Source organism: Bactrocera latifrons, unplaced genomic scaffold (genome assembly GCF_001853355.1).
Source record: "Bactrocera latifrons isolate USDA-ARS-PBARC rearing strain unplaced genomic scaffold, ASM185335v1 scaffold_92, whole genome shotgun sequence".
Lineage (NCBI taxonomy): Eukaryota > Metazoa > Arthropoda > Insecta > Diptera > Tephritidae > Bactrocera > Bactrocera latifrons.
Window position 1 is genome coordinate 816,243 of NW_017537623.1, and position 25,540 is coordinate 841,782.

General features: G+C 36.1%; 2 protein-coding genes across 7 annotated transcripts in view; one reads left to right on the top strand and one right to left on the bottom strand.

Moving 5' to 3' along the window:
* The first annotated feature begins 1,809 nt into the window (after positions 1–1,809).
* LOC108977597 (kelch-like protein 17) lies at positions 1,810–6,130 on the top strand. 6 transcript variants are annotated; one of them, XM_018947343.1, is made up of 9 exons: positions 1,810–1,977; positions 2,501–2,603; positions 2,732–2,902; positions 3,906–4,263; positions 4,324–4,683; positions 4,757–5,058; positions 5,481–5,685; positions 5,739–5,840; positions 5,897–6,130. In XM_018947343.1, exons 3-9 carry the CDS (start codon positions 2,751–2,753, stop codon positions 6,104–6,106), a joined length of 1,689 nt encoding a protein of 562 aa, XP_018802888.1. In that variant the 5' UTR covers positions 1,810–1,977; positions 2,501–2,603; positions 2,732–2,750; the 3' UTR covers positions 6,107–6,130. The 6 variants fall into 6 exon arrangements, with proteins under 6 accessions (XP_018802888.1, XP_018802884.1, XP_018802889.1 ...); XM_018947340.1 differs by lacking the exon at positions 1,810–1,977 and adding an exon at positions 2,000–2,078; XM_018947341.1 differs by lacking the exon at positions 1,810–1,977 and adding an exon at positions 2,007–2,092.
* Positions 6,131–8,549: 2,419 nt separating this feature from the next.
* The window catches only part of LOC108977611 (transmembrane and TPR repeat-containing protein CG4341), a gene marked incomplete at its 5' end in the record, with an annotated part of 222,520 nt that continues 205,529 nt past the window's right edge, over positions 8,550–25,540 (bottom strand). The window contains 5 exon segments of the mRNA XM_018947377.1: positions 8,550–9,840; positions 11,343–11,500; positions 11,683–11,767; positions 11,886–12,274; positions 12,491–12,576. Coding sequence (XP_018802922.1) covers positions 9,664–9,840; positions 11,343–11,500; positions 11,683–11,767; positions 11,886–12,274; positions 12,491–12,576 — 895 coding nt within the window. The 3' untranslated portion in view covers positions 8,550–9,663.

A 25,540-nucleotide genomic window follows, 5' to 3' on the forward strand; every position in this document is an offset into this window, starting at 1 on the left:
TAAAGGCATTTGTGATATGCATATACGCTTATCCTGTTATTACACCCGCGGTTGAAACTCACTTTCGCATTAAAAAATATTAAAAAAATCATCTCCACTCACATTTCCCACTGAGAACTCGCTTTTTGCATAAAATATTTTTTTTTACACTTTACTTGATATACATATTATTATACACATTAGGGTGGTTACATTTTATTTTATTTAATTTTTTATATGTATCTCTGAAAAACATTTTCTTAGACACCGCTACAAAAATATCTCTTTATTGTAACAAGAAGGTCCTCCACTTTATATTTTTTTATATTTTTATCTTATAATCAGATATAAAAATGCATATTTCGCTGCCAAATACTTAAGAAATATCTTGGTTCACATATTTTATAAGAAAGTTGGTGTCACATAATGTTTTTTATCGATTAAGTTGAGCGTTTACGAGATATCTATCGTAAGAATTAACTTTGTCACCAAATACTAACTAGTGCTCATAGGAATAGTAACCAACTAGTTACGGAATGATGAAAAAAAAAAAAAAAAATAAATGAAAATTATTTTCAATAACAAAAAAAAATTAAAATTTAGAAATTAATAGATTTTGAGCAATATTTGTAGCAAAAATGTGAAGAAAAGAGCATATATGTATGTAGGAACGTCAAAAGACAGACTTCCATCTTTAAGCCTACTGCATCGAAATATTACCAAACAAATAAAACACTGCTCTATAACAAAACTCTATATGTATATRGATGTATATTTAAAAGTACCAGAGGCATATGGAGAAAATCTTTAGAAAGTGAACAAAGGATTGTTAGGATTGGGTACTAAGACCAAGTAAACGCTAGCCTTTCAGCTGTTCGGTGCACAATTAAATATTTTAAACATCTTAAGTCCTCTATCAAAACAATTAAAAATAAACCACCTTTCTTCTAAAAAAGTAGTCACCTTATGTATTTTTATATAGAGATAAAGCTAAAATGAACTCTTTGAGCATGATAATTGACTTTTCCAAGACAATGTTTGAAAACACTCACTTCASTTAAAATTATATATGAATCTGAAAATTATCCTTGAAGTATCACGTTTAAGTTTAACAGGCCTATTCTTATAAATTTTTATTTAATTGAAATGAAAATAACAGTTGTTAGTAGAGTACTAACGCAAGTACGGGTGCGCAATAGCTCGGAGTACCGTTATTTTCGTGCAAGCTRCAGCTAGCCAGACGGCGCCAGTCARCTTGCCTGCTGYGATCATTTTGCGCATTGTCCTTAAGGGGTCAGTAGGGTAATCTTTTTCGATTTTTTTTTTTGCATTTTCTGTTTCCTTATACAAATGGAATAGAATTAATGTAGAAACCCACTTTACCATTTGAAGGTTTCGAAAAAAGCCAAAAATATAATATACCGGAGACGTTCGCGGGACGATAACCATTCACGTACTTCTTAAGAATAAATTGGGTTTTTGTGTTTCAGCTGATCCAAACAAGAGCAATCGTGTCCGGCAGTGAAAAAACGCATCTCTTTCACCTAGCCATTTCTCTGACAAATCTCATCGCAAAAATTCCGAAAAATTCTTTTTATACACTCCACGATATACCTCATGATATGTGAAAAAGGTTCTATTATAGAATAAAAATATCTATGAAAAAAATGCAAAAAAAAGGCCAGATTACCCTAATGATCCCTTAAAAAACGCTGAGTTTGTTGGAATTGAGTTGTTGAGAGCCAAAGTGACTCAAGAGMGCAACGGYGTGACGATCAGTGGTGTAGAAAATTGAATTAGCTTCATTATGGTGTAAGCCGAAAACAGAGTTCAACTGGTTCAGTTCTTCTTAAATAGTGTTGGGACAAGTGTACTTATATACTTAATATACATACATATTTAAAAAATATAGTATAATATACATTCATACATTAGGTTTGAAATATCGGAAAACAGTTGTGTTTGATTATTGTTGCTGCACATTATTGCAATAACGGGGTAAGCATAAAAATTATTTACGGTTTCTAGTGAAGTGTAACAGAAAAGGAGGCTTCGGCTGGGATTTAGAATAGCATCCCSGGATTTCGGGAATAAAATGGGTATCACTGGAAAGGTGACATTCTCCAGATCACGAAAATATATATATATATACTATATCTGCGCCGCGCTTCAAAAAAAAAAACTATGTCAACCCTTTTCTTATTGTGCAAATACAGAGAATTTAACTAAAATAAAATAATTAAAATAAAGCTTTACTTACAACAAATATTAAAAAAATTAATATACAGAAACCTCATAGTGAAGTATTAGTAAGTGAAAAGTGCATAATATAAGTGAAAAAGCTATTCGCAATATACAAATTATCAATGTAAAAGTTGTCAATTTTTCAACTTTAAATGTATATAATGTACATATGTATATATATTTTCGTAATCTGGAGAACATCATCTATTTTATTCCCGCAATCCGGGGATGCTATTCTAAATCCCAGCCCATCTTTTTGTTTGCTTTCCACTCGTAGAGGTTCTGGAACGTTCGTTTAGAAGCTGCGATCACTACTAAGAAAGTATTGCGGTTAGCTTATTGTGAGGCACTGAGTTCAACGCGCCACCAAAGTWGCAAAGGTAAGGTCACAGTCACTGACCGGGCGCAGATATAGCGCTTACCAGACAACTTGAAAACGAACTTCCAGTACATTTAACCAGTTATTTGTAATATTTTATTAAATATATCATTTTTCTTATTACAAAAGGAAAGTTGAGTAACTAATAATGGCCACGAGTTGTGCTCAAACACTTGCTCCACAGAATAACTCCAGTGAGSTGAACCGCTTCATGGAGAAATTAATGAAGAAATTACTTAGCTTCTACTACGAACAGTCTCTAATCGATGTGACATTTAAAGTATCAAACCCAACGGCTGTGTAAGTATTACTTTGTTCTGAGCTTACATAAAATGGGCTATGTTCGTAAATGCATCATGACTTGCAGCATAAGCAACAGTAGCAACACTGCAAGTTTGACGTGTGATACTTCTTATACAATTTTTGTCAATTTGCAGATACATTTGTTTGCATTTTTGAACGCGTATAATACTAAAATGGAAATTTTGCTGAATCTAACACTAGACGAAATTTGTGAGCAAAGAAATGGTAGATTTTCTTTAAATTTAAGAAAAAAAAAGGGTTTTGAAGTCAAAAAGAAAAATTTGTAGGCACAAATGTTTGTCTTTAAAAAGAAAAATACCTAAAAACAAATTATTTATTAAAACAATAAAGTCGTTTCCCGAGGACATTTTCTATTGCCATTTCCGAATGAATTGGGCCACTTTTAAGGTAAGGTTTTATAAGTTTTATGAAAATTAATAATTTATAGTTTCACTTTTCTTAATGCGCTTGTACTTTACCAAGAGATTTAAGAATTTTCTCTGCGCTGTGGTGCTGTCCAGTCTTATATGTGGATTTACCTTTTTAACTTCGGTCACAACTTTCTTCCACAATACATTTTTTTTTCCTTCTACCCGATTTAAACTCGTCCTCCATACTCAACCGTACCATCAGAAATAACTGTCTCCGCATTACTGAGATTTTCACTAAAAATTTAAAAATAATAATTTATACAATTATTATTAACATAATTTACCAAAGTTTCAATACAAAAATTAAAATAAAACAGTTTTGCACTTACTTTTCGTCAGACATCGTAGTTAAATGCAGTAAACAATTTTTTGATAGAAATTATGAGTGACAGCTGATAGAAGTAGTTTTGTCTTTTTGAACGCTTRATTATTGCAGTGCTGCAATATTGGCATTTCTGAACGTTCTGTTTGTTAGGCAATCGTCATGATGCGCATCATGATGCATTTACGAACATAGCCCATTTTATGTAAGCTCAGGACAGGATATTTATAATTTTTGGATGGCACAGTGTACCCGCGCATCGTTTGATACTCGCAGCAGCGAGTCCYTACTTCGAGAACCTTTTCAATGGCGAGCAAGGCAATAATCCCGTCATCGAGATAAATGATATCGATAGCGATATTTTTGAGCGTCTAATAATCTTTTGTTACACCGGAGAGGCCCTCATTACCGTTAACAACGTCGGTGCCTGGTTAAAAGCGGCACTCATTTTGCAATTGGATGATGCCATAAATCGTTGTGTTGACTACATCATAACACATATCAATGAATATACGTTGCAGGCTGCTAATGTGCTTGAACGAGAAACGAAATGTGAACGGCTTAAGCAAAAAATAATCGAATATGTAATAAAGAATTTCATGGAGGTGAGTATAATGAATCACAAGAGCGGTACTTGTGTAATCGTTTGTTTCTTACAATACCAGGTTAGTCGATGCGTTGAGTTTCTGAGTTTTGATGTAGAAAAATTGCAACGAATTCTGGAATCTGACAATTTGAATATAACTCTTGAGGAAGATGCCTACGATGCCATAAAACGATGGGTCAATTACGATGTTCCTGCACGTCAAGAGCAACTACCAATTTTAATACCTTGTCTCCGGCTTACTCAAATCGATGCGGACTTTCTGTGGACACACATACATCCGTTACCTGGTTGTGAACTGCTGACCCTACGGACGATAACGTGGATCAGAGAGTCTGCGGCACGAACAAGAATAAATATGCGATTCACAGAAGCACGTGCTACGTGTGAGAAAACATTCCTGGCAGTTTGCTCATTAGGGGTAAGTGAACAATGCGGCCAATATTCATAAATTATAACCTTAAATTATTCTASGCCTAATATTTTTGAAATAGAAAAATACACAGCTGCTACAATATAACAAAGCTGGGGATAAGTGGGAGGAAAATGCGAGTTTAGAAATCGATTACACAGATTATGAGGCGAGTTTAAAGGATGATAATTTAATATTTATTGGCGGTTGGAAAAGTGGTGCCACATCCAACATCGTCCGGAGCTGGAATATACGAAATAAAACATGGCAAAATTTGTCCGCCATGAACCAAGCAAGAGACTCACACTGTGCTGTCGAATTAGATGGTAAAATCTACGCGATTGGTGGTTTAGAAGGTGAAAAGGTTCTGTCGTCGGTGGAAAGGTAAATATATATAAATCTGTATTGGATTACCTTACGATGGCGGTTGTGAGCTTCAGCAATTTCAGATTAACTTTAACTTTAGTGATGAAATGATTGGAGATAAGTTGCTTTAGAATAATGTGGATGATGTACAATATAAAGTACTTACACATATATTTAGTAAAGGGGGTATTGTCAAGGCACATGCTCCTAAGATCTCAACTGCGAAAACCTTATAAAGTAAAATCTAGAAATGTTTTAGAGTTGCTTCTTGCCTTAAAGTACACCCACACCATCTCTCACTGCCAGCGACTTCTTTAGAATACTTCAAGTTTTTAAATCAGACAATTTCTTAGTTGACGCTCATTAGCCTAACAAATGCAAAGCTTTTCATATCAATTTAGATATCATATTTAGAACTCATGTTTTTTGTTGATATCCAGATATACGCTATACGCTGGTTGGGAGCCCGTGAGCAGCTTGATCGTTGGAAGATATAGTGCCAGAGCAGTGACTTTAAATAACAAAATTTATATAGTGGGCGGTAAAAATACTGCTGGACATTTAAAACTCGTCGAATGCTATAATCCGGATTCGAATACTTGGACWTCTTGCGCGGCTATGACAGAATGTTATATTCTTCCTAATGTAAGTCAGGTTAAAATATAATGTTTGATATATTGCTAGATTGTACATTACAGGTAAAAGTATATAATGGTCATATATATGTTTTACACAAGTATTATGCTAACAGTGGACAAATTGTTGAACGTTATGATCCTCAGCGAAACACCTGGTCTAAGGTAAATTAAGTTGATTTTTGCCAATCGTTTGGTTTCAAACTGCATATTTTGCGCAGATTTGTTGTTTGGATGCTGACTGGGCTCGTATAGAAGGTACGTGGTTAGACAATAAGCTATACTGTTTTGGTCCCCCTACATCTGATGACATATCAAGTGTATCGGTCTATGACGAGGACAATGACCGTTGGGTAAAAAAGTGTTCATTACCCAATGTAAATGGTTATCGCCGTTTTATTGTGCCCGTGACCTTAGTGTTAATGAAATGAATAAATAATATTATTATATAATTTTTTAAAATAAATTTTCGTATAAGAAATGAAATGAATTTGTGATTTTCTCTTTTCGAAAGAAGCGGAAAACTCTAGTAGGTTTTATTTAATATTCTCTTGCATTCTTGATGTTTACAGAATCACGAAAAAGCATGCTGTGGTGGCTTCTAGTTTTTTTTTTTTTAGCGAAAGGGCAGCAAGAAAGACCCGAAGGTCATTCTTTCTAATTTTTTAAATCTTTCCGTTTTAAACATCCCTTTATTCCTGGTAAAGGGCCGTGTTTGAACTGCGTAACTACATACATATGTAGCTAAATTGATACTCCGTTGCTGATGCTCAGCTGTTACTTTGCTGCAATACTGCAGTAATTCTTTCGCGCAGAAGTTAAAAATTTCAACGTATATAATTGCTGACGAAATGTTGGAAAATGGAGGTTTCAATTTCATGAAAAATACGAACAAAAGAGGGCAAAGAAGATGCAGAYGTAATCGGTTATTGTCTAAAGAAGACTACGAAAAAGAGTGGTGAGAAAATTAAAAGAATTTGTATATCCATATATTGATTTTTACCCTAATGACATTGCATTAATACACTATATGAAATATAAAATAAATATTTAATACACAATGCACTTACAATTCCTTCTCCATCTTATCGCGCATTCAAAATGTTTAGCTTGCGTTTGATGCGCTATTGATGCGCAACAGTTTATGTTAATTTGGCAATATTGCTCGAACTTTCGCGAGGAACATGATGCTTTCGCATCAAAAGCAACACCGTCCCAGTAATTTCACAATGAAAGCACTACACATATGCAAATAGTAACATATATTTATTTAAAAATGGGCTTCTTAGAGGTGTATATGTATCTATTCAATCATCCTGCCWTTTATATAATATATTGTGTAGTTGAAAAAGTCTTTTCGTCTTTTTAATCAAACTTCAACTGATCATTTTATAGACATTACTCATCATTATATTTTAGACATCCTTAACATTATTCATCAGTGTAAATCGAAATTTCGAAATTTGCAGGATGGAAGCGAGCGAACCATTGCTTTTTACACGAACTGAGGTACAGCATCTTCTCCGTAAACTTCACAAATTTCATTGTTCCCTTTTTAATTTAAAATTTCTTCATTATTTTCACTCATTTTTGAACAGCTGTAACTTCTTTCAACTTCCCCGAATTTTATTTGTATACCCTTAAGAGGATATATTAAGTTTGCCACAAAGTTTGTAACACCCAGAAGGAAGCGTCGCAGGCCATAAAAAGTATACATAGAAATGATTAGTAYGTTGAGCTGAGCCGATTTAGCTATGCCCGTCTGTCTGCCTGTCCGTCCGTCTGTCTGTATATATACGAACTAGTCCCTCAGTTCTTAAGATATCGTTTTGAAATTTAGCTAACGTAATTTTTTCTTCAAGAAGCTACTCATTTGTCGGAACTGCCGATATCGGACCACTATAACATATAGCTGCCATACAAGCCGAACAATCGTAACYGAGTTCTTGTATGGCAAGCTCTCACATTTTACAATGTATTTTCTCAAAAGTTGCCACAAGTTATGTTCTAAGGCAACCATGTAATCTCCGAAGAAATCGTTCAGATCGGMYYACTATARCATATAGCTGCCATACAARCYGAACGATCGGAATCAATGGYTTGTYTGGAAAACTTTTGCATTTGACAAAATATATTCACGAAATTTGTTATAGATCATTTTCTAAGGCAACAATGTAATCTCCGAAGAAATCGTTCAGATCGGACCACTATAACATATAGCTGCCATACAAGCTGAACRATCGTAATCAAGTTCTTGTATGGAAAACTTTCACACTTGAAGTGGTATCTTCACGAAACTTGACATGGATTACTGCTTAAGATAATAACATAATCTCCGAAAAAATTGTTCAGATCGGTTAACTATAKCATATAGCTGCCATACAAACTGGACACATAGTAACTAAAAGAGATGAACCTGTGAAGGGTATATTGGCTTCGGTGCAACCCAAGTTAACGTTTTTTCTTGTTTTTTTATTAAATGAAGCTTAAAATCTCACCTTTCCAACACTATATGGTAGCACACTATGTGATTGGTAGCACTGGAGATATATAGTACGACTGCGACGACATCTATTGACAAAATACGAAAATACTTTTTCGACCACCCAATATATATATATTTTTTCAATATCATACCAACAATACTCACCCGACTTTGATTTCAAACAATTTCAAAAATCATAAATACTATTTTAATTTTGGTATATGCATTTATTGTTAATTTATATATCTCAATTTCTTTCATTTAGTCTAATATGACGTCTCTGCCACAATACTCGTACAATAGTCGCAATAATTATTCTTTGCATTACATAGTTATTATCATTTACACTCACATCCACAGCGTTTTTTGTCTCATTTTGTTATTGTTTTTTTTTTTTTTTTTTAAATATATTTTTCTTGTTTTTGGTTTTGTTTTACATGTTATATTACAATTAGGTTAACCGGGAGCTAACGTCTGTTACTGTTCCTTAACTTCACTGTTTCCTTTACTCATCATTATCTACAATAATTACTTACATACATAACTAATGCTCAATACCAATACTTAGTAATTATCACGCCGCTACGCCGCCAATTCACTTTGCTTTTTGTTAGCTGCTCGCAAATAATAAGCCAATATTTATATCATATTTACAACGGTAATTTTGTACAGTAACGCGACCAAGGCCAGGTAATTGCACACAAAAACATTTTACTGCCAATTTGTACGCCGAACTTGTTTTTGTAATTACTGCGAACTCGCCCGAATGAATTGCATTACATAACGGTCTTGTAGTCTCAAATTGTGGCATTAGCGCACACACATACCCAATTTAGTGAAACGAGTAACACAAAAGCCGAAAATATGTTTGCTTGTATGCTTGTATGTAGTACATAGACTTGCTGACATTTTGGTTTAAAATAATTTGATTAAATTTTTCTTTGTTTTTGTTGTAATTTCAATTTGAATTTTCACCATTTTTTTATACATAAATACATAATTTTTTTTTTACATTTGTATAAGTAGCTGTTATTTACAAGCGGCTAAACTACATTATGTGCTTGTCTGTAAATATTTTTTTTGTATTTTACTACACGCCCGCTCTCTCTCTCTCTCTTTCTTTCTCGCTTTATTTATAGGTTATAACTGTATTTATTAAGTTCCTGTTTGGTTTGGTACTGGTTATTGATACTTTGTTGCATTTTCAAGTCCATTTTTATTGTTACTTATGTACATATGTATGTATGTATATATGTATGTATATGTATATGTAATTAATTAGTATTTAGCTTTATAAAAATATTAGAACGCTCTCTCTTAGTGTCAACAAAGTGTATGAAAACGGGAAACTTTCTTCAAAACATTTGCTTGCTGCTGCAGCCGTTTCTTACACATTTTACAAAGCGTTGTCTGCTTTACGGCGCGCGTCGCTACAGCGGCATGCCTGAGACACACTGYAGTGAGCTGCTTAACGGGCGCATGCTTAGCCGCATGCTAATGCACTCATTTGGGTTCGATGATGCCCAGTTTGGCGAGATTGCCGAGTGTTGTCGGGTCGCCAGGCTGCAAGCGTAAGGCTTCTTGGTAACTGTGGGCCGCGTGCTTGGTGCGTCCCAGCAGATGTAGTATGGCGCCCAGATTGGTGTGCGCATGCGCGTCATTGGGACGCATCGCTACCGCCTGCAAACGAGAGAGCAGCGTGGAAGAAAGTGAAAAACATTATATAATATATTTATCTATGTCTGTGTGTGTATGTAATAGGTGTACAACTACGTTCTCGCTGTTTTTTTTTTTTAAATCAAATGCAATTTTTTTTTAAGGAAATGATTAAAAATTAATTTTTCGAAAAATTATTGACCTCAAAAACCGCGCCGCTAGTTATGCTGGATAAGGAAGCGAAGCAAATGGGTTTGGCAATGAACGAGGGCAAGACGAAATATTTCCTGTCATCAAACAAACAGTCGTCACACTAGCGACTGGGCCCCACGTCACTGCTGACAGTTATCACTTCGAAGTCGTAAATAATTTTGTCTATCTTGCTAACATATGCTATTTCGGACGGAGTAGGCAATTGAGAAGTAAAGTCCGCTCTCGACGAACAAAGACCCAACTTTATAAGTCACTCATTATTCCGGTTGCAGAGTCATGGACGATGACAAYAGCTGATGAGTCGACGTTACGACTTTTCGAGAGAAAGGCTCTGCGAGAGATTTATGGATGATAACGCTTCAGGTCTGACAGTAATTGACGCAGTAMCCGCCGGGGGAAAYAGCGGAAAATGCTAGGTGGAGAAATATCTGGCCTCGCCAATTGGCGGTAAGCAGCAAAAAGAAAAAACGATTGAGACGCCTTTGTTAACTCGGCTRAAGCCGTGCAAGCGGTATCTATGACAGTAAAGAAGAAGCCTCTACATAGTCTTAAYTTTTTCTTATCTTTCTGGGAAAGCTGAAATACCATTACCGTAAACTGTTCAGCCTGTATTGCTATCCAAAAATCAAGCCATTATTCGTTGCTGTCTTGTGAGTGGCACTGCTTCTGACCAGATCACGTGCCATCGTACGGAACAAATAATAAGCGGCCGGTGTAATATCAGGAGAATAAAGCGGGTGGGTTAGAATCTCCCTTTTAAGCGTGTACAGGCAGGTTTTAACTGATTTGGCAGCGTGAGGCCGAGTGTTGTTATGAAGCAGAGCCACTTTTTCGTGCCTCTCATGATATTGAAGTCATAAGGAACCTAGGTTCCTGGTTTCTGCTTAATTTCCAGCACTTATAGTCGACTTAAAATGTCTTGGCCGGTTACTTCCAATGCTGAAACAAGCTGTGTTCTAGTTTGACACAAATGCTCAACGAACAACATCTTCAATTCAACGCCTTTGTAAGTTGGTGTCATTTCTACACGCGGACGCTCGTTAATATCGAAATCGGCATCTTTGAAGCGACAAAATCAACCTTGCTGGGACGTGTTTGCTCAACCAAAAGTATATGGCGTATAAACAAAGCCACTAAACTGGGACAAGTTTATCATGTTTTGGGTCATCAAATCAAAATCGCTCACCACTAATGGCTGSAGTCATGTACTCGTATTAACAAACAGCTGGTGCTTAGTTGCGCACTCAATATATTATACAGTTAAATCTAGTTTCAAGCGGTATTTTGTTTTTTTCTTCAGCTATTTGACTCACCTTGCGGTACCAGCTTTCCGCTTCCGCTTTGCGTTCGGACAGGCGCAACGCCGTGGCGGCCGCCACCACCAAGGCATAGTCGTCGGGCGCGAGCTCGGCGGCGCGTATGCGATAAAAGATCGCTTCTTCACTGCGTGATTGGGAGGTGAGGAACTCCGCTGTGAGATAGAGAAAAAACAGATAGTTCACATTAGGCATATGCTTGACATGCTTTTAATGACAGGTGACAGCGCGTGCATTGCAACGCATAGCGCTCTATATATTATATCTAACAACACTTTAATACTGAAGAAAGTTAATACACGAAATAATAGTTTAAAGAAATTGCTTCAATACTAACCGTAATAGTGATGCGCGCTCGACTGCTGTGGCGCCAACTGTAAAGCGCGCTTAAACCACACTTCCGCCTCAGCAGCGCGGCTGCTCTGTAAATACAAACAAAACACATTTATGCCGAATAAATCATTGCGCGACAATAGATAAAAAAAAATCGAAAATTATCTATATAGTATATGAAATCTATGCCGCCTCACTTCCACTTACATTGCGCGCCAGCGTTATGCCGTACGAGAGATGTGCCGCCACTTGATTGGGTTGCAATTGCAACGCCGCATAGTGATAACGCTCCGCTTCGTTCCATTGCTGCAGGCGTCCGAAAACGTCGCCGATGCGGTTATAAAGTAYGTCGCGCTGATAGTACGTCGAGGGCAGCGCATGCAGCGCTTCGCGGTAAACGGCCAGCGCTCGCTGCAGCTTACCTTGCTCGGCGTAGAGCGCACCCAGCTGTAGGTAGGACGAGATGCGTGCATTGTCATGTGCTGTGCGATCACGTACACCGGTGCCGTGCAGCTGAGTGCCCTCTTTCAGGATTTGTGCCGCCTCGCGACATCTGCCCAGAGCGATAAGTGATGCGCCCAAATTTAGGAACGCCACTGCGGTTATACARAAAATAAATATTTATGTACGTTTGTTACTACGAATTCGTTAAACATTAAATAATTAATAGGAGCAATGAAATAATGACATATATGTAGGTGGAAAGATATAGGGAAATATGTCAACTATTGGAAGTTTTAAGTAGGATATTTTGTGGTGCTAAGAGCTTTAACACAACAAAACTTGGAATAATTTGGTGTGTTATAATTTACCTGCTAAATTTGGTCGAAACTGTATCGCTTTTCGAAAGCACTCCACCGCAGCCTTGTGATTTTGTTGATTTTGATATAAAATTCCCCTGAAAACAAGAAAAAAAAGAGATTGATTAAAATTATCGTGTGTATATACTAGTGTGTTTTTTATTTTTTGAACTATTAATTTTTTTCAATCCCGTCACGAAATTTCCTTAGAAATACCCTAAAAAAAGTTGTCTGAAAGTTTTAGCCTTTAATATGAACATTAAGAACTGGACCAAGGCATCTAAAAATTTTCCATTGAAAATACACTACAATCGTGATTTTTTATCTTTAAATTCCTACAGGTCAGAGGTATTTTATGGCATAGCTTTGACTTTAGACGCATATTTCTCAGAATCGTTCACCCTACAAACAGTGCAAAAAAACACCGGCAAGGTAGTACAGGGCTCTAAACCCGATTTTTCTACGAATTTCGCATTTTTTTTGTTTATATCTCGTAAATGCCTGGAGCTATAGAAAAAATGTTTATGACAAATTTGTAGGAAATTTTATTTGCTATAAAAAGTTTCGAGGTAAAAATCACTTTTAAGACAAACTTATATCTCAAAGAGGGACATTCTTGGCTTGTCGCGTGCGTAAACGAGCAAATCGATAAATTTAGGGAGTGAAAAGTTCTTAAGAACCCCATTTGACCCGCTCTCTACAGCCAAMCTACATTTAATTTTTCTTTCCAAGCTGAAGACATAATCAAAAATACAAGTAACATGCTGGAAAAAATCGGTGTAGAATTTATTGGACAGGATCGTCTGCCTAAGGGACCAACGCGATGGTCTTAGGTTCGAAATTCTGCTCGAAAATCATATAGCTATTATAATAAGGAACAATATATTTTCTCAACTACTTTCAGTAGCCATTATAAAACTCGATCTCAAACTAATCATAGAATATCGGCCAACTTAAAGGTAATGCCGGTAAAAAGAATTTGGACGAGGCTTAATAGAGTCAAGTTAACYACTAAGGATCATATTGGAATTTGGAGTATTTTGGCACAGTGTGCTGAGGTGGAAACTCAATGTGGGAGAGAAGGTGACAAAGTAAAAGAGGGTGCTTGATAAGGGGGTACGAGACTTTCAACATTTGCAACGGATAAAAATSGTCGATGAAGTGGCCATGCGGAGTTAGATCTCAGTAAACTTTTCAAGCTACAGGACTTAAAAATCGATTCAGATAGCTTACAACGTAGGAAACAAAAGATGATCAACATAGAGAATATGCTTAGAGTGGGGAGGCAATATATATGGTGGTTACCGAAAAAGCATTGCATATTTACTGGGTTCCAGGCCACAAGTGCTTTCCGGGGAACGAAATAGCTGATGATATTGCCAAAAGTGCCATTCACTTTTGTACCGAACGACTTTAGGAACAACGCTGACAAACGGTTCAGAGTGAGATGGAATACCAAGGCGCATGCAGCATYTCCAGAATCATTTGCAAGGGAGCGGGAAAACAGCCAAGATTTTTAACTACACGGTCTAGGAAAGATTGCAGGACGTTTGCTGGCCTAGTAAGAGGTCACAACTTACTGATCTCATATGACGGACCTATTTCATAGGAAAATGGGCGTGGGAAAGTCCCAAGAACACTTTCTCTGTTTCTGTCCGGCTTTATCTAGAACTCAACTCATATATTTAGCAGCTTCGTAGTTMAAGGGACTGAGCATCTTGGGTCCGTATCTTGTGTAATAAACGCAATCTGCCTGATATATTTTCACTACAACTTAGACCATTGGCAATGTTATCCTTACACATTAATTAGCTGTTTTAATTCGTCACTTTCAGTACTGTCCACTTGATGGACGAGTAGGTCCTTGTTGYACCAATAATTTGGTGTGGAATTCGTGACGAAAGAGAGACATTGTCGTCGAGTCGAAAAGTTCGATGTTGTTATGATAGACGGAAGACACGTCTCCAGTGCTTTAGACATGCGTAYGCTCCGAAGTCCTAATGTCGACTCGTGAGATAGTAATTTTGCAGCAAAAAACGTACGTAAACAAACACAAGGAAGGTTAGATGTCGGGAAGCTGCAATCACAACAGATAGCCGGMCGATTTTCTACTAGACTTGCTCTCAAGCTTCTTAYGTACAGCTGCAAACGAAACCATTTGTTTTCGGAGAACGCATGAGGAGTGTCGTATTGTAGTGGAGAGAAAACACAGACTAACTACATCGCAACGTTACAATCGATCACAACAAAGTTGKAATGGAATAAATATCGASAGCTGAAGAARGAAGCGAGACGCATTTGAAGACAAAGAAAGAGAGAAGTTGAAATATGTGATTACGAAGAGCTTGACACGCTGGTCGAGAGAGGTAATGCTCGAACATTCTACGAAAAGATGCGCCGACTAACAGAAAATTTCAAGAACAGWATATWTYCTTTTAGAACCCTCAGRSGTGATCTAGTGCCTATTGCTCAGATCATCAGGTGGAGAAGAACMKGGCTGTACTTGGCGCCACATTGTGAAAAGAAGAAACGAATTGCGCGCTGTTGTTATCATTTCTATAACCGCCTAAGCGGTATTTACGACACTAAAGAAGAAGAAGAAGTAAGTTTRCATTTAAMTATAAATTTACATATCTATATAGTTTTGATATCCTTTGTKAAATAGTGCAATGAATTTAAGTAATGCTTTGTGATGGAGCCTAAGTCACGTAAATCAAATTAATCGAAATATAGCTTCCCTAAAGTTATCGATGAAATAACCGCTGATGGTAGCAAAGGTTTTCTATCCGCTTTGGCAAAATCGGAGAGAATATATGTATGTATATTTATGAGAAAGGTGCTAGTAAATGGCGTACTAAGATGAAGTCAGCCGTTATTAGTTCAAATAATGGCTGCCCTCGATATGCGGAATCTTGGCGTGTGGCGAATCGAACAAGCAATCCAAAAAACGATACAGTTAAGGTTGTAAAGGAATTTACCACTTTAATTACGTATCTAAATATGTGGTCTCCTGATATTATATCAATTGATTCGTTGCTTTGATACGTGAATTGAGTCTATATATGTGAGTAGATCCACTCTCAAAAGTAGCGAGCAATGGAGTGGCGAATCGAAAGGCGCTAATGTAATTACAGTTCTTGCAGAGTTCTCAGCAGTAATTTACGCTGAATTCCAAATATCATTGATCCATTATAATATCCAAAAATGCAGTTTTCACGTTACTTTCTAAAAGAAATATCAGCCTTAGTCAAATTTAAGCAGCAACCAGACAAAGTTTGCGCAATTTAAAAGCAGCCATCTCTTGAATGGCATTTTGTCGRTAATGCAATACAAATCCGGTTAATTAAATCAACAAAAGTTGTGTAAAACAAAATTAGGTACACCAAACAAGCAATCCTCAATTACCGCTCAAATTAGTGCATTCAAGCAGCAATTGTTTGAATTTCGAATCATTCAAGAAAAAACTAGCGCAAGCAAAGAGCGTCCAACACAACTCTCTAACTCAACAATGTGCAGTTATTTACACTGATTCCAATATACATACATATACCCATATTGTGTGTACGTGTGTTGGTATCGGGCAAATAAATACCGCCGAACACTTTTGAAGTGTGGCCACAATGCAATGAGTTGCAACCGATAAGAAGAAGAACAAGAAGGAAAAATGCCAAATACAAAACAACAACAACGAAAACATGCAAATAAGAGCGAAAAATTCCGAGGCGCAAAGTTCTGTGTGTGTTTTTCRGTAGCGCCAAAGCGCAGCAAGAGTTATAGTGATTGCCGCTGATTTCGCTGAGCTGCATGTAGTTAGCTGTACATGGCGCGATGCCGAGTACGGTTTAATCGCGGAGGCGCTGTTGCAAGGCTACAAGCACAACGCGCCACTAAATGCGCTGAATGCCGCTGTGTTGGCAATCACAAGCAGATTTCCATTTCAGTGAGCGGAGCGCTAGTGTAACGCCAGCGCCGCCGTGCCGCTGGAGCTTGGTGTTAGTTGGTTGTTCCTATATTGTGTTGGCTTGGCTGGCACCTTTCGCAAGTACACTTTCACATAAGCAAAGGAGCGCTAGCCGAGCGTCACACAAAGAAAAGCTGCGCTAGACTCAATAGCAGCGAGCGCAAATGAGCAAAGGAGGCGGGGTGGGGTGGGGTGAGGAGTAGTTTAAATTCACAAATAAAGGATATTAAATTCGCAAATAAACATAAACACTGCAGCGTATAGCATCACATAGCATAGTATAACAGCGAATTTGCAAAACAAACGAACCGACGGACGGACGGACGGACGCACGGTTGGAGAGTTGTGAGTGGCAAGTGCGCAGCGGATTAAGGCAGCCAGTAGCAGTCTTGGCGGAGTAGTGAATTATTTGCTTTGTTGTTGTTGTTACGGTTTATTGTTGTTGTACTTATCGTTGTTGCTGTTTTTCTTCTTGTTGTTTTTATTTTTGTTGCTGTTTGTAACGTTGTTGTTGTTGTTTTTATTTTTATGGTTGTTGTTGTTTCTTCACTGTCCTTGTTAATTTTTTCTTATTTTGTTGTTCTTGTTTTTTCTTGCTTTTGTTATTGCTTTTATTTTTCTCACTGTTGTTGTTTTCTCATTGTTGTTGTTTTTTCCTAGTTCTTGTTTTTCCTGTTTTTTCTTCTTGTTGTTCTTATTTTCCTATTGTTTTTGTTGTTTGGTGGCTGTGCGCTTGGCAGCTTTTACTCTTCACTGTTACTTCTTTTTCACCGTTATTTCTTTTTCTTGATTTTTCCACTTGCAATTTCCTCAAATTGTTTGTGCTAAAGAAGGAGGAATGCATCAGCCAGCAAAAGCAGAAATAAACTAGCAACTTTGTTGCTGCGATTTTGTTGCAAAGAAACGAAGAAGAAGTTGCTACTTAYCGGCTACAATTTCTTAGCTTCATTGTTTCGCGTTTAATGTGTGTGAATTGAAGTTGTGCTGTTCACTTACAACTTCCTTTTCCGGTGCAGAAACTACAGGTTGTTGTTGTTATTTCATTCGGTTTTGCTGTTGCTGTTGTTGTTGGCATTGCATGGTGGTGGCATATACGAGGGTGACCCAAAAATTCATAAAATTTTTTCAAAACTAGCGTCTTATTTTTTTAAAGTAGTCTCTTTAAGCACGAATCGCTTGACACATCGTTTAACCACTTTTTTAATCCATCTGAAAGATACGTTTGCTGTAGGTCTGCGAAGTAAGCTCTATGGTAGGTCTCAAATAGCTACCCAGAGAGTGAATTTTTTCAGGTATGAAAACAAAACGAGGTACCACAGGTCTAAATCTGAAAAATATGATGGATGGGATTGTAACTCATCGCTGGCAGTTTGGCTGTGGCGATGACGGTGTTCTAAGTCAATGCGTTATTATGGTGAAAGAGCACTTTTTYCTCGCCAAATGGATGTATTTCAATCATTCGGCATAGTAGAGTGTAGTTTCCGTTTTGCCCCTTTCTTTCAGCAGTCGCTGTAGTTCATACTTTGTGTTTCCCATCCATGTATCCTCGACTTCGGATTAGTTCGCCGGTGAAGTCCACTGTTTCGACTGTTTCTTTGTCTCTGATGCACACCTTTGGATTCATGTTTCGTCATGAAATGATATAAAAACTCACACGTATTGCGCTTGAACAGTATTAAATACTGCTGTGAAGTGATCCCACGGTTCCAACGCATCTATTGCGCTGACAACTTCCTCATGTCCAAAATATCAATCTAAACTTTAAACACAGTCTTTTGAGTGMAAAATATTCCTTTTTCAGTTATATCGCGCATTATCAACCGCCAAGCCTTAAACACGTCTTCCGCGGTACTAATTTCTGGTAAGCTTTGCGATCCGGCTCCTCAAAAATCTATGTGAGACGACTTTGAAACTCTTTCAACCAAATTTTGGCTATAGTCWTCAGAAAAGTGAAGTCATTGTATACAGCATTCATATTTTGGTTTTCCTGCTCGATTTCTCTTCCAAGAAAATGAATCGAATCGTCTAGTTAAAGGGTGATCAAAGTAGATGTACTTGTTTCAACATGGTATAGGGCATTCAAATTTTTGTCTGTCTGCGCGATTTCTGTTCCAAGAACTACATGTATAATTGCGATTTGCTAAAATCGCGGACACCACCGCTTCAACATGCCCTCAAAAGAAACAAACCCACTAGTTCGGTTCGGCTGACGCTAGCAGTCTACAAGAATGTACTACATGCTGCAGTTTTTTTCGTAATTTTCTCTTGACGTAGAAGCGCAATAAAGCAATGAGGCCAAGTACTTATCGTACCGCTCTCGTATACATATATGTTTATATATATATATAAGCTGGTACTTGTATATATGGCTGAGCTGCAAATGCGTGAATTGTGCAGCGAATGAGCCGAACGTTGCGTTTTCTCCTGCTCTGCTGCTGAAGTCAATAAAAACTGAGCAAAATACACCAGCTCGACAAAACCAACGTAAAAGTTCAACAAATTCAGCTCAATGCGTTTGCTTCAACTTGKTTTTTTTCTCATTCTTGTTAAGCGTTTAATGCTGCTTATTTCTATGTGTTTGTATATATAAGGCGCTCGCTACATTTTGTTGATTTCGTTATTCAGCAGAAATCCGTTAGATTTGCCAGTGGCCGTGTAAAGGATATATACATACATGTATATGCATATAAAGATATGTAAGCAAATATAAGTACATATATATTGCATATGTCTGTATGTATATATAATGTTGCCGCTGCAGCTAAGCGCTTATAGCCAGAAGTGGTAAAGTTACAGAAAAATCCATTGAAAAGAAATCAAATTATTCAGTTCAGTGATTATCGGTTTTGTTGTTTGTTCGAACGTGAATGCCTTTCAGACGACAAAAACAACAACAATAGCAAGATAACCACCATCACCAACAGCAAAATACTGTTAGCAACAATAGCATAGAGCAGAGTATCAGCAACACATTGGATAGTTAGAAATCAAAAAGCGTCCGTGACAAGTTCAATGGACCGAGAAGAAGAGCAACACCGGCGAGGAAAAAAAGAAAACAAAACAGAGAAAACAAAATCACTTTCGGAAGGTATTCAGCTTACAGCCTAGGGTCGTTAATTGTAGCGTGTGTGCGAATGATGCGGTTTGCATGTGTGTTTGTTGGTAGAGTCTTAACTGACATTGAATTTGTGGGGGCACCTTGTGATCTTTAACGCCAGGCTGTGCAAGTGTTGCGGGGAGGGAAAATTTCACTTAGTGAAATAATCTATTTATACTTACAAATGCGCACAACTCTGGCAATGATAGTAAGGTGGAGTGCATGGTTCSCGGGTACTCATACAATATATTTGGAAAAATTACGGCATGACGGCATGACGAATGCTCGGAACCATATTCACCATAAAGCACGAACTGTTAAAGGCTGTTCACAAAAAATCGAAGTTACACGGCGCTTCACTCAAAAAAGTCCACAGAAGGTTATTTCGGGTCTGGTAAATTTTTTAGTACAAAATCACCTTCTGAAATATAGATGATTTTTATATTTTGTTCAAACTTCCATAAAAAGCGCTTAAACTAAAGCTTTTGCATATCTGAARTTTTCGACCATAAAGGAAAGAATATACATATGTTCAACGTTATGTCCAACGTTCATCGAAATTGTGTTTTCAACTTCGCTTTGTAAGGAAGCGTAGTGTTAGAATGTTGCCTCCGTTCCGTAATTCTCACCAAACCGACAGTCGTTAAGTTTCAATTTCGAATTTGAATAATATAATTTCGAATTCGAAAAACTGAACTCGATATAGAACAAACTATGTTTCAATTGGAAAAATTTCACTTAGAATTCGAAAAATTTAATTTCGAAATTCGAAAAACTTAAATTCGAATTCGAAAAAAAAATCTATTTATTTTACTTATGTGTAGYCCACCGTTCATCGAAATCGTGTTTTCAACTTCGTTTTATGAGAAAAAGTAGAACAATATTTTTATCGCTTAGAAATTCGCAGCCAACAGACACTTGTCGAGTTTGAATAATCTGCCGTGTTAATCCTGAACGCATTATTTTATCTCCAGACGCGATAATTTTTCTTAATATTATGTTGGAAGAAGTATATATTAAGATAAATGATGAATAGAATTTGAAAAATTTAATTTCGAACTCGATAAACTCAAATTCAATTCAAAAACTGTTGTTTTAAATCGAAAAATTTAACTTCGAATTCCAAAAACTTATTTTCGAAATTCGGAAAACTCAAACTTGGATATGCAAAATTAATTTCGAATTCGAAACATTAAAATTCGAATTGGAAAAATTTAAATAGGAACTAAATAGTTAACGAAGCATGTGCCATCAATTCCTGTGTAAAATCAACTTAGCAACAAAATGGTCCGAGTTCTGGGAGAAGTTCCGCTAGCAATAACTTGACGCTTATTCAACAATGTTAAACCCGTATCAGCTAACATGATCATACTTCTGAGAGCTCCGTGATAATAACTCATCATCGTACTTCTCTCAGACAACGGTTATATCTTTTATGTATTTCGGGTAATTAGGTTATGTTCTTTATATCGTCACCTGAAATGCAAAATAATGTATCATCAAAAAATTCGAAATTGAGTGTCTTATTGATTTCGCTTCATTACTTCAAAATACAATCATAATATTACACATATTCAACCTTTTTTAGGTTCTGCGCTCAGATATAAACCAGTTTTAACCAATATTAAAATTTTKTTTCACTCATGTTCCATTTTATTTCGGGTTTCATTCATGCCACCATTTTGATTTTAAGTTCAGAATATTTAGTTGTTCGAAATAATTGTCAAACCCCAAATGCCATTTAAGGCGGCGACTACGGGATTCCTKCTTATGTGGGAACCTAATRGGAAAGTTCTAAATATTTTTATAAKCCTTATTTTATGTTAAGACTACTCAGAAGCTACAAAAAATTTATATGTATATATAAACACYGTGCAACGATTGATAACGACCAKGTTTTGAAGTTAGCATTAAGTGAGYGCCAAAAAGAGACTARCAAAATGGCAGTAACAAAGGTGCACATATAACGAGTTCGCTTATAGTCWATTGATTTGTTGTTGGAACTGCGTAGCAGCGACTATCGCTATACCTCACTTGCACACGCACACGCACACAAATGTTTCGAAAAGAGACRAATCAATCAGTGGCGTTGGTGGAGTCTCAGCTATGCTATATATGCCCTACTGCAAACGCAACCCCCCACCTGTGACGCACGCCTACCTATGCTTTATAATCGTCTTAGATTTTTGGAAATTTCGTGGTTGGACGGAAGCTTGACATTGATTATCGATTTAGGTTAGAAATATGCAAGAGATTCTCTTTGTTTTTGCCTTTTGCTGATAATGGATATTTTTATGCACCTCAAGCTGGTTTGACTCCTCTCAATTGTCCTCTCTTTTTGACAACCTAATTGTAGAATTTTTATAAATATAAGCATGTGTTTGTGTGGGTATATTTGTATGTATGTATATTAGATGTCAAATATGACAATTGATTTTGAAACACAAAAATATAGCGTCATCTAAAATGGAGAATAACGTAACATCACATTTCATAAGTTTACAGGCGAAGTAAAAACGATATAATAAAAATGATCATTTAATGCAAATTCTTTGCTCAACAAATTTCGACATCGCAAAAAACGAAAAACTCACTTTTAGCAGCTGACAAAACGACACGTATTTTAAACACTAATGAATCCTTTTGACATGAAATTTTACATAAATGTGACTGAGAGTACTACCAATCCAAAAAAAAAAGTAATTCTCCAAATCCTTCGACGCGCGCAGTTTAAATTCAAATATGGAAGGGAGTTAGTATCATTCTGTTTAAAACAAATTCGTATCTAACTATAAAAGGTATTGATCAAATATAGTTATAGCTGTGAATATCTCTGAATATTTCCAGGTAATGTTTAAGTTTAGACAGAGTTATAACCTCTAAGTGAATCATGATCATAATTATACCGGGTTTTCCAATAGCGATGGTATGATCAGTAATGCTTACAATTTCCTCATGGAAAGCTATAAGCAGTAATAAGGTTTGCAAATAATTTATTTTATTATCAAAATAATCATTCTTCAATTTCAACTTTTAGTACGCTTTTGCCATCTTATAGTCGTAATAATCGCCCACGTCGAATTATTGAAAATTTTAAGCTTACTTTGTCTTCACTTAATGATCAAGTGCCAATAAGACAAAGAACCGCTAGAAGCAATGAAAATATAGTGTTGCCGAAGACCTCAATTCAACGACGTCTCAAGAATTGGAACTGCCTCAATCCACAGCCTGGCAGATTTTGAGAAAGGTTTTGGGCTCGCAGCTATAAAAAATTGTTTTTACTGAAGAACTGAAGCCACTGGACCACCATCAATGTTGCGAATTTGCTGATTTTACCTTAGAACAACTTGAAAACGTTAACTATTTTTTTTTTTTTTGAGAAAATCATCTCCGATGAGGCTCACGTTCAACTGAGTGCGATAAATAAACCAAACTTTCGATTTTAGTGTGAAGTAAATCTACAAATTATTCATGTACAACTCTTATATCTAMCTAAATTGAAAATAAAAAATATTTGATTTTCTAAACAGTTAGTGTGTGTTTTTTAAAGAAATCATATCACACCATATACGTTCTGTGTTGCTCATACGACATGCTGTACTATTTGAATACTTAGTATATTTAATGGCGAACGTTAACTGCGTATAACTTTTAAATGAATGTTTATGGAAAAAATCATTCATAGATTTCTAGTAGAATGGAACACTTTGTCATAGAATACTACTTTTTCCAAATATTAAATAATTTTTGATTGTTTGAAAAAATGAGTTGCAAAAGACAAAAATCTTGCATATAAAATATATGGAAAAAGTTAAATGATTTAAACACGTATTGATCGGAAATTAAAACCACTTTGTTTTTGGGGTTGTTCTAATTTCTGGACGGCTTTTTTTTAGCGTATATAATAAAACTAAGAGTTAAGCCACTTTCAAAAACTTTATAAAAACTTTTTTTTATTTATTTTCTTATTTTATTTAAAAACACAACAATTATTAAAAAACAACTTAAAATTGCAGAAATTAGTTAAAAGTTCATGACAAGGGCTCAGTTCAAAATAAWTGTTTGTTTGACATATAATCAGTAATATTTGTTTGTTATTTTTTTGGTTTCTTTAAATCCGATATAACAATATCTTTACGTAGGCCATGTGCTTACTGGAAGACAATTCACTCTTGTTGCACCAATTTATTAAATTGTTAACGCATTTGAAATAACTGGTGTGTCATCAACAACATCGTCTTAACTGCTATCAGAAAACTCATCACCGTTACTTAGGTCATAAMCAGTTCCGTCTTCAAACTCATCTYTATTCCATTTCTMGATGTCATCAATACACATGAAACTRTTTGGATCAATTTCTACTAAAAARGTTTGATTTATTTGGAGAGCTTCAKTGCAGTCCTCATTTTTGTTAAGAAACTGTGCTAATCATCATCGTTATCGTATTGGTCAGTGTCCCAATTTAACAACTTTGACCAAGAATAATTCCTCATGACTGTTTGCGCTATCTCACCTCAAGCTTGTTTCAGAAATATTATTGCCTTTCGGATGGAATGTTATTTCAACACACTATTCAGTGCACCACCTTCAGCTATTATTTCGGCAAGTAACTTACTTCTGCAAACAAGTTTAGTTAACTTTATGGAATTTTGATCCATTCGTTGCACAGCTGCTGTCATATTTGACGGCAAGAAATATGCAACTATGTTGCCATCTTTGCTTTGAAGATGCTCAAKTGGAGCATGCGCGGAGCAGTTTTCAATAAGCAAAAGATCCTTCGGAGGCAAGTTATTTTTTTGAGGAAACTGGATGACYTGTAAACAAAAAAATATTTTAAAATTAAAGAAATTAAAGTAAAAYTATTTCCTCTTACTTCATTAATAAATATCTTGYRAAACTAATCATGAAAGATCCGAGACGTCATCCAAGCATTTTTGGAAAAGTTTTAATGAAGTGAATTATTAAAACCCTGGGATTTTTGGCTTTTCCAATAACTAAGGGCACTAATTTGTGACAGCCATYAGCATTTGAAGCAAGTAAAATTGAAATTGAAAATATCCAGCRCACTTTTTTCACAAACAGACACATATGTTTTATCTGGTAGGCAACGATAAAATAATCCGGTTTCGTCCACATTATATAATTGTGACTCCATTAACCTCGTCTCAGTGATTTTTGCATGGAATTTGTGAATAAATGGAGTGATCGAGGCAATATCACTATATCTCGCCATCAATTTTTAAAAAACGAATACCATGTCGCCTTTTAAATTTAGTAAACCATCCAGCGCTTGCTCGGAATGCATTTTTATTTTTATCAAAGTATTCTTCACCAAAAATGTGTTTAGCTTTCCTTTAATATTGTTCCTGTCAATGTAAACTTCCTGTCGCGTTGTTTTAAAAACACGACTTTCCATTTTCGGATATTTGGCACTATGCATAGTTTTATTTGATGCTTCCTGATAAGTGTTGGAAACAGCATTTAATATCGATTATCTATTGCACTTGATATAGCTCAAGGCCGATTTGCTCATATTGAAATCTAGCGCTAGACGATTCTCTTGAACTTCTTCGTCCAGCTTTTCCAATATCTTTACTTTGGTTCGCAAAGATAAAGTGGTTTTTTTACGTTTATTTGATATTTTTAGTAAGTTATTTGTAGTTTTCGGTAAAGTCTTGCAAAATATGTCCACGCATATCATATTTCAAATAAGAATGACAAAAAAAAAAAACTAAAAAGGAATTAAATATGTAACTTGGGGATTCCTTTTTCTATTTTACCTTTGTTCAATAAAATAAAAACCAAGAATGGAATTCCCTTGTGTTAAAAATAAAAAAAAACCTGAGGTTCTAATTTCAGAGCGTCCAATGCATTAAAAACTCTGGTTCTACTTTCTGGATGTTCTAATTAGTTGTGAGCATCTACTGTATTCGATTTTGGATTGAGGATTAAACGTGAAATTTTAAGGGCGTTTGCAAAAAAAAAAATAAAAAAATAAATAAAT